We start from the raw sequence: 15,007 nt of genomic DNA on the forward strand, positions 1-15,007 counted from the left end.
CCCTCCAACATTTCTCTCATGAAGACAGGGGCGTCCTATTCCATAACAACAACAATAACAATAATTTTACTATTTAAACCCCACCCATCTGACTGCTTTTGAATTATGGTGCTGGAGGAGACTCTTGAGAGTCCCATGGACTGCAAGAAGATCAAACCTATCCATTCTTAAGGAAATCAGCCCTAAGTGCTCACTGGAAGGACAGATCGTGAAGCCGAGGCTCCAATACTTTGGCCACCTCATGAGAAGAGAAGACTCCCTGGAAAAGACCCTGATGTTGGGAAAGATGGAGGGCACAAGGAGAAGGGGACGAGAGAGGATGAGATGGTTGGACAGTGTTCTCGAAGCTACCAGCATGAGTTTGACCAAACTGTGGGAGGCAGTGGAAGATAGGAGTGCCTGGCGTGCTCTGGCCCATGGGCTCACGAAGAGTCGGACACGACTAAACGACTAAACAACAACAACAACATCTGACTGCGTTGCCCCAGCCACTCTGGGCAGCTTCCAACATATACAAAAACATAATAAAACATTAAACATTTTTTATTTTTTTAAAAGCCCTCCTCTATACAGGATTGCCATCAGACGGCTCAGGAGTCAGATAACTCCATACCCTCCAATATTTCTCTGATGAAAATAGGGACGTCCTAAGGAAAAGCGAGGCATTCCGGGATCAAATCAGAAAAGGGGGCGGCTTCTACCAATCCAGGACTGTCCTTGGAAAATAGGGTCTGTGTATGCCATCCCAGGTTCCTTGGGGGAAAAGATGGGGTAACAACATGAAAAGCAAAAAGAACCACATTCACACCATACATTCAAAGCACCATGTGCCACTGTAAACAGTCATGGCTTCTCCCCCAAAATTCTGGGAGCTGGAGTTTGTTAAGGGGGCTGAGAGTTGCTAAGAGAACTCTATTCCCTTCACGGAGGTACAAATCTCAGAGTTCTCTGAGAAGAGGGCTTAATAGTTAAAACCACTAGACAGTCTCCTCTGTTGTAGAAGGAGTGGGGAGATTCGCAGGCCCCCCTGCCTCTTGCATGGAAGGGGGAGCTGTCTAACCTTCTGCCAGCGGGGCTCTTCCCTGACAAATGACATAGACTCCCCCTCCCAGCCCATCCTAGTTCCTGACAGTAATTTGGTTATACTGGATGAACAGCTTCAATAAAGTGTCCTTTCAATAGAGTTATTAAACGACTATCCAGTGCGAGATAAAGCAATCCGTTCCCTCGCCCCCAGCGTTGCCAGGACCTCCATCAAGCTCCTGGAAAGGTCTTCTCAATTACTCCACGGCGAGCGGAAGAGTGTGCGAGAGAAATGGCCCCAATTTAGACAGGCCCCGCAGGCTGATCCTGATGGTATCAGCCCAAAGTACTCGGGACTAATTGCATTCGGTCAGCCTGGGCTATAAAGCCACTCACCCAGAGCCGGTTGCGTGAGCCAGACACAGCCAAGCATTTCCCCAGCCATGAGTGCCAATGGTATCGCGGCTGTGGCCGAAAGCTACCAGAAGTTCAACCCTCGGGCCTACCTGCAAAACAACTACATGCCACCCCGTGCCAACTTCACGAGCGAAGAGTTTGCAGTGCCCTGGAAACTTCGCTGCCTGGCAGATGCCTTTGCCACGGGTAGGTAGACCTGTAATTGTTTTCCTTAGCAAACCTGGGTTTCAAAGGTGATCTCCCTTTGTCTCGTTTGAAAATCTTCTGCCTTGCCTCTTGACAGGGCCGGCCCACCCATGAGGCAAGGTGAGACGCCCGCCTCAAGCGGCAGGATTCACAGGGGGAGCAGATCCCAATGCAAACCTTTATTCTTCCCTTGTTCCTGATGTAGATCTTCATTCCCCTCCTTCTTCCCTGGCTGGGAGGCAGGCACCATTTAGTGGTTCGGCCTCAGGTGCCAATATGTCTTGGGCAGGCCATGCCTCTGGGTCATTTTTACCTTTTCCTTGACAACGTCACCATCCATCAGAAGTAAGCTTTCCAAATGCAGAGCTGTCTAAATTTGAAAAAAGTGCATTGCAAAAAAAGAGAGAGCTCCTTTGTAAACTTGGAGGGTGGGGAGTAAAATGCTTTGCAAAACCTGAACTATGACCTTCCAGGACCTCAGCATCTTTCTAACATTAACTAACTAACTAACTAACTAACTAACTAACTAACTAACTAACTAACATTAAACAGTTAGCTGAACCCAGGCAACTGACTTAGATTGGGTGAGATTTTGGCCTTGTAAGAAGCTCCATTAATGTGTGGCCCCAAAATTTTGCTTTCCCCTGAAACCAATGCCAAAGTTTAGTGCTAGTTTAGTGCCATTTTGAGTTCCAGCATCCTTAGGATTCTTTAAATGCTCTTTAGATGGTGCGCATGCAGCCCAAGTCACTCGTTTTTTTAACCATCGCCAGAGGCTATCAACCACAGAAGTGATTGCAGGTGTAAGTCTTTGCTCCATTAGCTTGGTTAGCATAGGACTAGACAGGCCAGCTTTCTGGTCTGGTGTTTTATTTTCATATTGATAGTGATTACAATTTCTCCCTTTAAAAAAAATACTTCTCTTAAATAAATTTCTTAATTGGATTTCTGAGCTGTGCCTGTTTCTAGAGCCCTGAAACTTTGCACCAAATACTGAGGATTGTAGCCAATGCTAGTCTTAGTCAGAGTTAAGGGACATGACTAATCCAGGTTCATGAATTTGAGCAGGTCTTCTCCGAATAGATCTTCGTTGAATACAATCCTGATACTCTGGCAATCTTACAGACCAATATATTAGTTGCAATCTGCTAGTCCGTACGGTTTGTAAATAATAACCTCTTTACCTTTTCATCTGCTGGCAAATAAACCAAACAGGACTCAAGAAGCAGGAGGTAAACTGCTGGGGTGGGGTCTGCCTATAAGATCTTTGCTCTGTGCTGCTTGGCGCTTAAGTTTAGGAAATGTGGCGACTTGCAAATTAACTGAGTTTTCTTGCAAAGTTTGCAGAGTGGCTGAGCCATCTCACAAAGCAGGCTGCTTTGATAGACTGTGATAGATTCCTGCTGTGATCTACTGTGGTAGGTTCCTGCCATGGGACTTTGCAAGAGCTCCATTAACATGTGGCCCTGAAATTTCAGGTCCCCCCCTCCAAATAAAACCCACAACTGATGCCAAAGTTACCGTAAGTGCTAAACTGGACAAGGTTGGATTTGGGGGTGGGCATTAACTTGTGGCCCCAATTTGCTGTGTCAATTACTTAGTTTGGGGGTGGCACAAAAAGTGTAGTTCTGTGTGTACAGTTCCCAGGAGCCTTTTGGTGACGAGCTGTGTGTGTGTGTGTGTGTGTGTGTGTGTGTGTGTGTGTGTGTATTCTTAAATGAATGTACACAGCCAAAGTAGGAGACCACACTGCCACATTTTATCCAGCTTAGAAGGTTCTTTTTATCATATGTGGTGGCCTTGTAGTAAGGTTAAAGCTTACTGGGAAATGATACATAATATAATGAAAATGATGTTTAAAGTAACCTTTGTAAAAACAAAAAACAAAACCAGAAACTTTTCTTTTAGGAATTGTAGGGACAGAACTACCTAAAATGTATTGAAACTTATTCAGGTATGCTACTACAGTGGCAAGTATGTTACTTGCCCCAAAATGGAAAAAAGCAGAAGTCCCAGTAAAGGAAGAATGGATGCAAAAACTTGTGGAATATGCAGAAACGGGGAAACCTACCGGAAGAATATGAAATCAAGATAACATTATATATATATATATATATATATATATATATATATATATATATATATATAAAAGAATGGAAATGGTTTATTGACTATTTACAGATAAATTATAAACGGATAAAAGCATGGGCAGGATTATTGTAATAACCTGCAGTTTTATAAGAGTATATATTTAAAGAAGATGAATAAATGGGCAAATTAAGTGAATTTGGATATGCAGAAGATATTAAAAACTAATTTAAGGAACTGCAGAAAGAGGGGGAAGGAAGCCAAGTTTTGAAATATCAAAATGAATGTAAAATTGGTGAAATGTATAAATAAGAGAGAGAGAGAGAGAGAGAGAGAGAGAGAGAGAGAGAGAAAGCTAAATCAGTGAGCTTAATCAGTGAGATCATGAGTGTGAGAAGGGCAATTGAAATATACTCAGAGTCGCAAAGTGATTTCATGCTCTTTATTCAGCTCATAGTGGTGAGGAGGAATGAATGAATGTCCCCTCACAGTATCTGCTTTATATACATTATTTACACAATGGGCTGCACATGATTGGCTAATTCCGGAATTCTACTGTAAGCCAATCAGGTTGTGGATTCACTTCTATCTGGAGCAGGATTGGGTGGTTCCTGCCAACCAATCATACTGCTGCATTGTTCTAGGACCAATCAGACTGCTGCATTCTCAATCCTATTGTTCTAGGACTAATCAGACTGCTTCAGTTTGGATCCTATTCAACTCAGTACATAACACCCCTCCCCTCTAAGTTCCAGTCCTGCCCGGGAGGTCGCATTCATAGTCCTCAAGGTATGCCGGCGGCCTACGTGTGCGTTGCGGCCTGGGGTGTTCCCTGGTCCGGGCTCCAGGTTCTGGCTCGTGTTCCAAGGATACTGGCTGTGATGGGGCTGTTTGGTCTGGTGCAACCGGCTCGCTCAGTCGTGGTTCTGGTTCCGGTGTCCTTCCGGCCTCACGGGTCCTCTCTGTATTTACTGATTCTGCCTCTGCTGCTGGCCCCTCCTGCTTTATGGGCCTCACTGCCCCGCTGTTCCCTTGGGACTCCTCTGACCTGTCCTCTTCCTGGGTTTCTCCCAGGAATCGTCGCCGTATCTGGTCGCAGTGGTGGCGCCAGCATTGCCCCCCCATCCGTTAGCACCTCGTACGACACTGGGCCAGTGACCCTGGTGACTGTGGCGGGTACCCATGCTGGGCCTGCCCCAAAATTCTTTGCGTACACTGGGTCCTGGGCCTTGAAGGTCCGGGGGTTCCTGCCTTCCCCCACCACTACCTCATCCTGAGCTCTATCAGGGTGAAGGCGGTCCAATCTGATTGCAAGACGCCGACCCATTAGTAGTTCAGCGGGGCTCCGGCCAGTCGTTGAGCTGGGGGTGCTGTGCTGTGCTAGAAGGAATGTGGCAAGGCGGTACTCCCAGTCCCCTTGTGTCATGCGGCGGAGGGTGTCCTTGGTGGTCCGCACCATGCGTTCTGCTTGGCCATTGGTGGCAGGGTGGAACGGCGCCGAACGGATGTGGCGGATGGCGTTCTGTGCTGTGAAGGTTTGGAATTCTCCTGACGTAAATGCAGTCCCGTTGTCTGAGACGAGAGTGTCAGGGAGCCCGTGGGTTGCAAACAACCTGCGTAGTACCCGGATGGCTGCGGACGTGGAAGTGGACGGTACCAGTGCGACTTCCAGCCATTTGGTGTAGGAGTCCACCACTATGAAGAATGTTTTCCCCTGAAAGGGGCCAGCGAAATCCACATGCAGGCGTGACCATGGTGCTCGGGCGGACTCCCAGGACTGGACTGGGGCCCTTGGGGGATCTGGGCGGGATTGTTGGCAGGCCTGGCAGTGTTTGACCCAGGCCTCTATCTCTCCATCGATCCCCGGCCACCACACATAACTCCTGGCCAGGGCCTTCATTCTTACTACCCCTGGATGTGTCTCGTGTAGGGCTGTGAGGACCCTTTTGCGGAGGGGCTGGGGAACAACGACCCTGCTTCCCCATAACAGGCACCCCTTGTGGGCCGACAGTTCATGTTTGCGGGTTGTGTAGCCGGCGAATTCTGGCCCGGGGCTGCTGCTGGGCCATCCCCTCCACACCCAGTCCAGGACCCGGGAGATGACCCTATCTTTCTTGGAATGGTGTGCAACTTCTTGTGCCTGAATGGGGCGGTCGGGAAGCAGCTCCAGGGTCATAACCTCTTGTGCAGGTGCTGGGTCGGGGCCTGTTTCCGGTAGTGGTAGCCTGCTGAGGGCGTCCGCATGGCCCATCGCCTTCCCAGGTCGGTGAATCAGTGCATACTGGTAGCTGGCAAGGAAAATTGACCACCTGAGGACGCGAGGAGACAGCACTTGGGGGGTCTGCTTTTCGGGAGCAAACAAGCCAAGCAACGGCTTGTGGTCAGTCACCACGGTGAAGGGCCGCCCGTACAAGAAATCATGGAATTTTTTTACTCCCTTCACGATTGCCAGACCCTCCTTGTCGATTTGCGAATAGTTCCGCTCGGTTGCGTTGAGTGTCTGTGAAAAGTACGCCACCGGTACCTCTCTTCCATCCGGGAGTTGGTGCCCCAGGACAGCGCCAATGCCATAGGGTGAGGCGTCGCATGCTAGCACCACCGGCAGCCTCTCGTCGAAGTGTGCCAAGACAGAGTTTGAGACAAGCAAGTCCTTGACTGCCTGGAATGCGGCCTCCTGGCGCTGGCCCCACACCCAAGGGGCCCGCTTGTCCAGGAGTCTGTGTAGGGGCTCCGCTACCGCCGCCTTGTGGGGAAGGAAGGAATGGTAAAAGTTCAATAGTCCCAAGAAGGCCTGAAGTTCAGTCTTGCTCTTGGGTGCTGGGGCATCACAAATGGCCCGTACCTTGTCCCCAGTCGGGTGGACCCCTTCTGTGTCCACCATAAATCCCAGAAAGTCCACCTGAGGCACTCCTAGTAGACATTTTTCCCGCTTCACCTTGAGACCCGCCGTCTGGAAACGGTGCAGAACTGTGCGGAGGCGGTCCTCAAACTCCTCTGGTGTGGGCCCGGCAATCAACACATCATCGAAGAAGGGGGTGACGCCAGGAATCCCTTTAAGGAGAGAGTCCATTAGATTCTGGAATATGCCTGGTGCCACGCTGACCCCGAATTGCAGCCGTTTTACCCTGAACGCTCCTCTGTGCGTCACAATCGTCTGTGCCTCTGCTGTGGCCTCATCTACTGGCAGCTGTTGATATGCTTGGGCCAAGTCCAGCTTGCCAAAAGTTTTCGACCCAGCCAGGGTGGCAAGGACATGGCTGACCACTGGCACTGGGTATGCGTGGGCCGTGAGGGCCTTGTTTATGGTACATTTGTAGTCTGTGCAGATGCGGACCGAACCATTAGGCTTGACGGGTGTGACGATTGGGGTTTCCCAGGGGGCATTAGGCACCGGCTCCAGCACTCCTTGCTCCACGAGTCGGTCCAATTCCTCGTCTATACGGGGTTTCAAGGCGAACGGGACCCGGCGGGCCTTGAGCCTGACCGGTCGTACTGCGGGGTCAAGCTGTAGCGCAATGGGGGGGCCCGTATACTGTCCCAATTTCCCGTCGAAAACCCCTGGAAATTCCTTGCATATGGCATCCACGTCCACTTGTAAGCTAGTGTGGTTCACCCCAGTGACAGCTAGCCCCAATGGTCCAAACCATGCCAATCCCAGTAAGCTAATGTAGGGGCCCTTGACCACAAGCAAGTCCAGTTGCCGCGTCCACCCTCGGTATTGCACCCTGAAGGTCCCCACCCCCATTGTGGGGACCTTACATTTCTGGAAGTCCCGTAGGGTGAATGGGGCCGGCCTGAGTTTGGGACCCCCAGTAGGACACAGTTTCCTTAAGGTCCTTGCCGAGATTATGGATAGAGTTGAACCCGTGTCAAGCTCCATGCGGCATGGGGCCCCCTCTATCTGTACCTCTACATAAATTTTCTCTACGTTGGGGTGGGGCAACTGGTATACCTGGCAGTCCGTGAGCTCCGTCGAGTTGCCTTGGTGCGTTGGGCCCCGGTACCTGGGGCTCTTGGGTTGGTCATCTGATGCCTGGTGTCGGGTGGGCCGAGCCCGACACACCCGGGCGATGTGTCCCAATTTTCTGCACTGCCTGCACTCTGCGTTGCGGAAACGGCAGGTCCTCCTCTCGTGACTCTCCCCGCAGCTTGCGCAGTTTCCTCCTTCTCGTCGAGGCAGCTGTGGTCTGTGCGCTGCTTGAGTGCGCTGCTGTACTCGGTGCACCTCCTCCCTGTCGGATCCTGAGTCGTCGGTGAGGTCTTCGTGGTGGACCCTCGGTTGGGATGGCAGGCTTGGCCGTGCCTCTTGCGTCGACCTCTCGGCAGCTTCCGTTGCCAGGGCCTCCTCCAGAGCGACCTGGAACGTTAGGTCCTTCTTGGCGTAGAGGCGTCGTTGCAGCTTCTCATCCTTCAGGCCACCGACGAGGCGGTCACGAAGCATGTTCTCCAGCTCTGAGAAGTTGCAGAACCGGGCGGCTTGGCGGAGAGAGGTCACAAACCCAGTTATGGTTTCCCCAGGGGCTTGTCGCTTTGCATAGAAGGCATTTCGACGAGCCACCACTGAGGGCTGCGGCGAAAAGTGCCCCTTCAGCTGTTCCATTATTGTTTTGTATGGAACAGTAGCGACGTCTTCAGGCGCAAGGAGAGCCCGGGAGATTTCAAATGTCTCCTCTCCGCAGACGCTGAAGAATATCGCCCTCTTCTTGGCGTCTTCTTCGTCGGTGACCCCTTTGGCTTCTAGGAGGAAGGTGAAACGGGAGGCATACGCTTCCCAGTCTCCAGATGCTGGGTTGAATGGCGAGAAGCTGCTGTTGGCTGCCATTCTGAGTTCCTTGTGTCCCGGAGCTGAAGCCTGGATCCACGGTGTGCGAGGCAGCGTTGCGGCAGGTGGCGGTGCTGCGGTGCTGTGTGTGGCAGTCAGCTCAGCGGGATCCCACCTTCGTCGCCAGTGAAATATACTCAGAGTCGCAAAGTGATTTCATGCTCTTTATTCAGCTCATAGTGGTGAGGAGGAATGAATGAATGTCCCCTCACAGTATCTGCTTTATATACATTATTTACACAATGGGCTGCACATGATTGGCTAATTTCGGAATTCTACTATAAGCCAATCAGGTTGTGGATTCACTTCTATCTGGAGCAGGATTGGGTGGTTCCTGCCAACCAATCATACTGCTGCATTGTTCTAGGACCAATCAGACTGCTGCATTCTCAATCCTATTGTTCTAGGACTAATCAGACTGCTGCAATTTGGATCCTATTGTTCTAGGACTAATCAGACTGCTTCAGTTTGGATCCTATTCAACTCAGTACATATCAGCAATTGACCAACGAGAGGGCGAGAGGGGAGGATCCTTATGGGCAGGGGGATCCCGGAGGAAGAGGGGACTGAGTCACTTCTACAAGGTGTGAAGGAGGACCCAGATGCCGAGGCTTCTCTTGCCAGACAGCGTGTTGCGATGTGGAGTCAAAGGGATGATAGTTTGGTTGGTGGCTTGTGAGACATCACAATATGGAACCTGCTCTTCCGGCTATGTGGAAGACTTACAATGTCATGCATGAGCAGATTCTTACAGCTCGGCTGGCTTGGAAAGATCCAGAAAACAGGACCATCTTTCGCGCTGCCCCTCGTTCCTCCAGGCCTTGATTGGCTGGGAGCTTCTATCTGACGTTTCCTTGGGCATTTTATCTGTCAGCGATAAGGTGACCAAATGCAATAGAATACAAGCCTCTTGTGCCTGTGATATTTTATTAGAAGCGGCAATTTTGGCAGGTGCTCTTTTTCCTGTATCTCCTGAACTACTATATCACAAGTACTGGATCCTGCTTCCCTCTCAATATGATTTCGGTGGGAAATCTTCCAGTGAGCTGCACCTCCATAGGATCAAATCTGTTGGGGTGCGAGGAGGGGGAGAAGGGGAGCATTTGCAGCAGGCTTCTCTGTTACATTTTCCCACACAAACAGAAAAGGGAACCACGTAGCCTGGATTCTAGGTTTCTCCTCAGGATACAACTTTAGCCATTTGACTTCCACCCTTCACCTTATGGGAAGGTCATTTCTGGGCAGAAAATTAGGGGCCAGGGTATTGAATCCTCTTTTATGACTGTATTTGGGAAAGACTTGCACTCCCTCTCCACCCTCATTATGAATACAGATTGATTTATTTTCTAAGAGGTTTCCAGTTTTTTGTGTAATTGTTTGTCGCCTGAGATGACCACACCTTAGTTCTTTATTCTCACTCCTTGCAGGGGAAATCTGCGGCCGCACCCTTATTGATATTGGCACAGGCCCCACCATTTATCAGCTCCTCAGTGCCTGCGACTACTTTGAGGAGATAGTGGCCACAGACTACCTGGAAGTGAATCGGGCCGAGATACAGAACTGGGTGCTCGGTGAAGACTCCAGCTGCTTTGACTGGTCCCCTTACATCCAGTATACTTGTAAGATTGAAGGCAATGGGTAAGAAATAAATGAAGAAGGGAGGGGCACGGCTTCCCAAGGAATAAGCCTGGGGATGCAATTATGGTTACCTGTGATCCACTATGCCTTACTGGCTGCTGGCGCTGTGGTCTAAACCACTGAGCCAATTGGGCTTGCCAATCAGAAGGTCAGCAGTTCAAATCCCTGCGATGGGGTGAGCTCCTGTTGCTTTATCCCACCTCCTGCCAACCTAGCAGTTCAAAAGCATGCCAGTGCAAGTAGATAAAGAGGTACTGGCTGTGCAGTGCAGGTGACAAAAAGCTTAGCAGAGGGATGGGTAACCTGTGGCTATCTAAGTATACCCATTACAAAGCATCTTTTTATAATATACTGAGGTAAAACACCTACAATATATGATTACTGCGGCAAGACTACTATATGCACAAAGATGGAAAAGCACAGCCTTACCCACTATAGAAGAATGGCTGATAAAATTATTGGACTTGGCTGAGACGGCTAAGATGTTTAATTAGAGAAAAATCATTACCAACATTTGTTGAGGATTGAAAATTTCTTATGGACTTTTTGCGCGAAAGAGCTTGTAATATCTGGATTTGAAGATTGAAAAAAAGCTGGTTTATAGAGGATAGAATGGTTGGATCTTAAAGAATAAATATCATATGTAGCTGCAGAGAGCTGGAAGTCCTTTTATTTTATCTTTATTCACCCTCCCCCCTTCTATTCATTTTCTCTTTCTTTTCCCTTCTTTAGATTTCTCGTATTTTCTTCCTTCTGACTTTGCTCCTTTTTAGATTCAGAAACAACTATCTGACTTTTAGAAGACATCTGGAGTTTTTAATGTGTGATGTTTTACTGTGGTTTTATGATTTGTTTTGAAAGCCTCCCGGAGTGGCTGGGGCAACCTAGTCAGATGGGAGGCATATAAATAACAAATGATTATTTATTTAGGGAACCATGGAAGGAAAAAGAGCAAAAGCTGAAGAAGAAACTCAGAAGGATCCTTCCCATCGATGTCCACCAGGCCAAACCTCTAGGTTCCTCTCTCAGCCAGCCAGCCGATGCTTTGGTCTCGGCTTTCTGCCTGGAAGCCGTGAGCCCTGACCGGCCGAGTTTCGACCGGGCCCTGCGGAACGTCACAACGCTTCTCAAGCCTGGTGGCCACTTCCTCATGATCGGGGCTTTGGACGAGTCCTTCTATTTGGCTGGAGAAGCCAAGCTGTCGGTTGTGCCCATCAGCGAGGCAGATGTCAAGGAATCCTTCGCCAAGAGCGGCTATCGCACCCGCAACTTCCGTTCCTACGTCATGCCGCCGAGCCTGAAGATTGGCGTGGATGACGTGCAAGGGATCTTCTTCATCCATGCGCAGAAAACAGCCTGATCCAGCTCGCCTAGCAGAAACACACACACACAAGGCCCTTGCCCCCTAAAACCCAGCTTATTGCATGCTGCTCCTGTTCTTTTCTGTATTGCTGCTCCTGTGCTGATAACTGATCCTCCGTTCTGTGAGTGCAAATAAGTGTGTGTTCACATCCACACCATACATTTAACACGTTTAAAGCATATGGCTTTCTGTAGTTTCTGTAGAACTGTAGTTTATCCCTCACAGATCTAGAGTTCCCAGCACCCTTAACAAACTACAGTTTGCAGAATTCTTTGGGAGGAAGCCAGATGCTTAAAATGTTTTCTTGCATCGTTCACACAGATCAAAATGTCAGCCTGTTGTCCCCCCCCCCCACACCTTTAATCCAGATTTACTATTTCTGTGGAAAATCTAGTGCTGAAATCTAAACAAAAATCCTGTTGCTGACAGCCCTTTCGTGACATCTGAATGACCTGTTTGCAATATCAAGCCCCCCCCCCCAATTTATTGCAAAGCACTTGACGTTTCTTGTAAACTACTTAGAGGTTTTACTACGATTAAGTGGTATATAAATTTTGTTATGAAATAATTCTGGAAGTACCTTTCCTTGGTACACGTTCCTTAGGACATGAAGCAGAATGGAGGTTTCCCAAATGTTGACCTTTTTACTTTCCAGATTGACTCTTCTGCCAAGGTATCCTAGCACGTTGCAGAAGATTCTGAGGTATGGCCTGTGGTAGGCTCTCGTCTTCCTGTGTGAGGCACTGATCAGGCCTATTGGGCTTCAGAAAGTGCAACCCAGAACAGAGCCTTCAGTCCCCTGTATTCCCTGCTCATTGCAGGAGAAAATCAGTAGTATGGAACAGGCAAAACCTCTATTTCAAGTAAGCTTTGCTGCCATTATTATTCCCTTTCCTGCCAATGTTCAGGCAGAAGGTCTTGTTGCTTGTGTAGGTAAAAAGCACCACTCACACAAGAGGGAGGTACCAGAAGGCTTGAGGGAACCTTAAGTTTTGGGTAGAAGCACAAAAGTAAATAAATCACTGCACATATTTGTCAGGGACAAGGGTTGTAGTCAGGAAATCCTAACATGTTGGTTTTCAGTGTGCAATGTTTCGTAATGGAGCAGCATTTTGTAACATGAGCCCTCCACTCGCCCAGTATAACCCAGACACTGGTTTATTACCGTACCTGTTTGCGACACAAAGGCAGAAATCTAAGAGGGAAATCTCTTGCTGAGGAGAACATGTCGCTAGAGTCTGAATTAGGCATGGCAGTCCAGAGATTTAAAAAAACAACAACGGAGGCATCCGAGGGCAAAATTAAGTGCTTCACCAGACGTGTTTCGATTTCTTATTTAAATAGCAGCTGCTGGTGGGCGGATATCAGATTGGGATGTTGTTGATTTAAAAACCCTTCCTTCTGTGGCACAGTCCAGGTTAAGGGGATGTTCACAATACCACATACCAGTGTGCTCCCACTGCTAGGTTTTTAGCTTTCACACACTAGCCACATTCGAGATCAAGCCAGTGGTTTTCCTCACTGCTATCTGATGCATCCCCCCCCCCCCACCAATCCAATTAGAAAACTGAATTCGGAATAAGCGATAATATGAACATTTGAGGCAGCTGTCACACGTGCAGATGAGCACAAATACTCCATTAATGTTCCAGGGGGAAGTGACAGGGCCAGGAAACCAAAAAGGTTCTGTGCATCAGGCAAAGACACCCGCTTCCAGTGGAGGCCAGACATTTTTTAAAATTCCAGCAGGCATGGTAATCAAATTTTGACTTCATAGTCTTAACTCGTTTTTACTTGTTGCCTTGTATCCTTGAGATGGCTGTAGCTAAGTGGCATATAAATTGTTTAAACAAAGAAAATTAATAAAATGCATCCTTAACAACAAGAAGAATATTCCGTTTGCAAAATGTATCTCTGCTCGCCAAGAACATGGGTGAGCTTTCAGGCACAGAGGGGGCCTCCTACGAAGTCCAGACTTAGGCAGCTCAATATCAAGTCCATTTAGCCCGGGATAATATGTCCTGACTGACAAAAGGAGTCACCATAGGGACTTCCAATTCTTAGGGGCCGAGGTCTCTTTGGCTCCCCCCAATAAAACATTTGAGGGGGCCAGCCCCCTCTTCCCAAAGTTAATGGACATTGCCATTCAAATGGTGTGCTGCATCATGTGATCAATTATGTGGGGCGGGGCACCCCCAATATTTTATTCAAGTTGGCACGCCTGCAAGTCACCAGCCATCATGAACTGCTAACCCTAATAGCTGGGTCCTCCCTCCACTGTTAGAGGCAGAAATGATTCTGTAGTTGCTGGAAACCACAGGAGCGGGGAGGGGTCTTCTGTTCATGTCCTGCTTGCTGGTTTCCCTCAGGTACCTGGTTGGCCCCTGTGAGAATTGGATGCTGGACTGGACGGGCCTTTGGCCTGATCCACGAGGGCTCTTTTTATTTCATTTATTCCCTCATACGTTTTTATTCATTTTCCACACAATTTAACAAATTCAATTCAGTTTCTGCACAATGTTCCCTTAGCATTTTGACTTCCCACCCTTACCTCTGTGATGTTTCTGTTCAAATCCTTTTATCTACTGCCTTAAATGTAATAAATTATTTCTATAGCACAGGGGTCAGCAAAGTTTTTCTGCAGGGGGCCGGTCCCCTGTCCCTCAGACCATGTGGGGGGGCCGGAAAATATTTTGAAGGGAAAAAATGAAGGAATTCCTATGCCCCACAAATAACCCAGAGGTGCATTTTCAATAAAAGGACACATTCTACTCATGTAAAAACACGCTGATTCCTGGACCGTCTGCGGGCTGGATTTAGAAGGTGATTGGGCTAGATCCGGCCCCTGGGCCTTAGTTTGCCTACCCATGCTATAGCATATGTCCCATGTTACAGTCTTTTATCATTCTCACTCCTTGGCTTATATTTTCCAGTTCTGCCTGCGATTTAATTGAACTATAATGTTTTCTCAGATAATCAAAAAAGGGGGGGGGGTCTCCACTATTCCGCAAACATTTCGTCTTTTTTGACCTCTTGATTTTGTCACCAGTTTCGCCAGCTCCATATAGTCCAATAGTTTTAAAGTCCACTCCTCTATTGTTGGAACTTCTTATTCCTTCCATTTCTGCATGTACAGAATTCTGGCTGCGGTGGTAGCTTTTGGGGGGACTTCTGCCCCTATTATTCCCCCCCCCCAAAAAAATGCTTCAGGCTTTTTTGGGAAATGACTATTTGGCTCTATTTCCTCAAGCCCCCCCCCCCGGCAACAGCATGTGCTCTGTCCTGCCACTGAGCTACAGGCCCTCCACCAAGGATCCACATGGGCACTTTTCCTAAAGGGAGGGTGCAAAGCAGCCCTTGAATGCTCTCTGACCTTCAGCAGAAGCGCAGCGGTGGCCTTTGACGACAAGCTCCAGCAGGTCACCTTCACCCACCCGTTTCCGAGCTCCAGGCCAAAAGGGCGGGCAGAA

The 15,007-nt window shown here is 48.8% G+C and overlaps 1 protein-coding gene across 1 annotated transcript; it reads left to right on the top strand.

Moving 5' to 3' along the window:
* Positions 1-1,013: 1,013 nt before the first annotated feature.
* On the top strand, positions 1,014-14,155 carry PNMT (phenylethanolamine N-methyltransferase). The gene is made up of 3 exons (XM_083470268.1): positions 1,014-1,626; positions 9,964-10,174; positions 11,105-14,155. The coding sequence occupies exons 1-3, from the start codon at positions 1,467-1,469 to the stop codon at positions 11,532-11,534; spliced, it is 801 nt and encodes a 266-aa protein (XP_083326394.1). The 5' UTR covers positions 1,014-1,466; the 3' UTR covers positions 11,535-14,155.
* Positions 14,156-15,007: the final 852 nt, after the last annotated feature.

The sequence above is a fragment of the Podarcis liolepis genome (assembly GCF_965112155.1).
Source record: "Podarcis liolepis genome assembly, chromosome: 13".
In the NCBI taxonomy this organism is placed as follows: Eukaryota; Metazoa; Chordata; class Lepidosauria; order Squamata; family Lacertidae; genus Podarcis; species Podarcis liolepis.

Coding starts and splice junctions, on each gene's coding strand:
- PNMT (XM_083470268.1), top strand. CDS start 1,467: ATGAGTGCCAATGGTATCGCGGCTGTGGCCGAAAGCTACCAGAAGTTC. Junction 1,627..9,963: donor GGCAGATGCCTTTGCCACGG/GTAGGTAGACCT, acceptor CACTCCTTGCAG/GGGAAATCTGCGGCCGCACC. Junction 10,175..11,104: donor TGTAAGATTGAAGGCAATGG/GTAAGAAATAAA, acceptor TTATTTATTTAG/GGAACCATGGAAGGAAAAAG.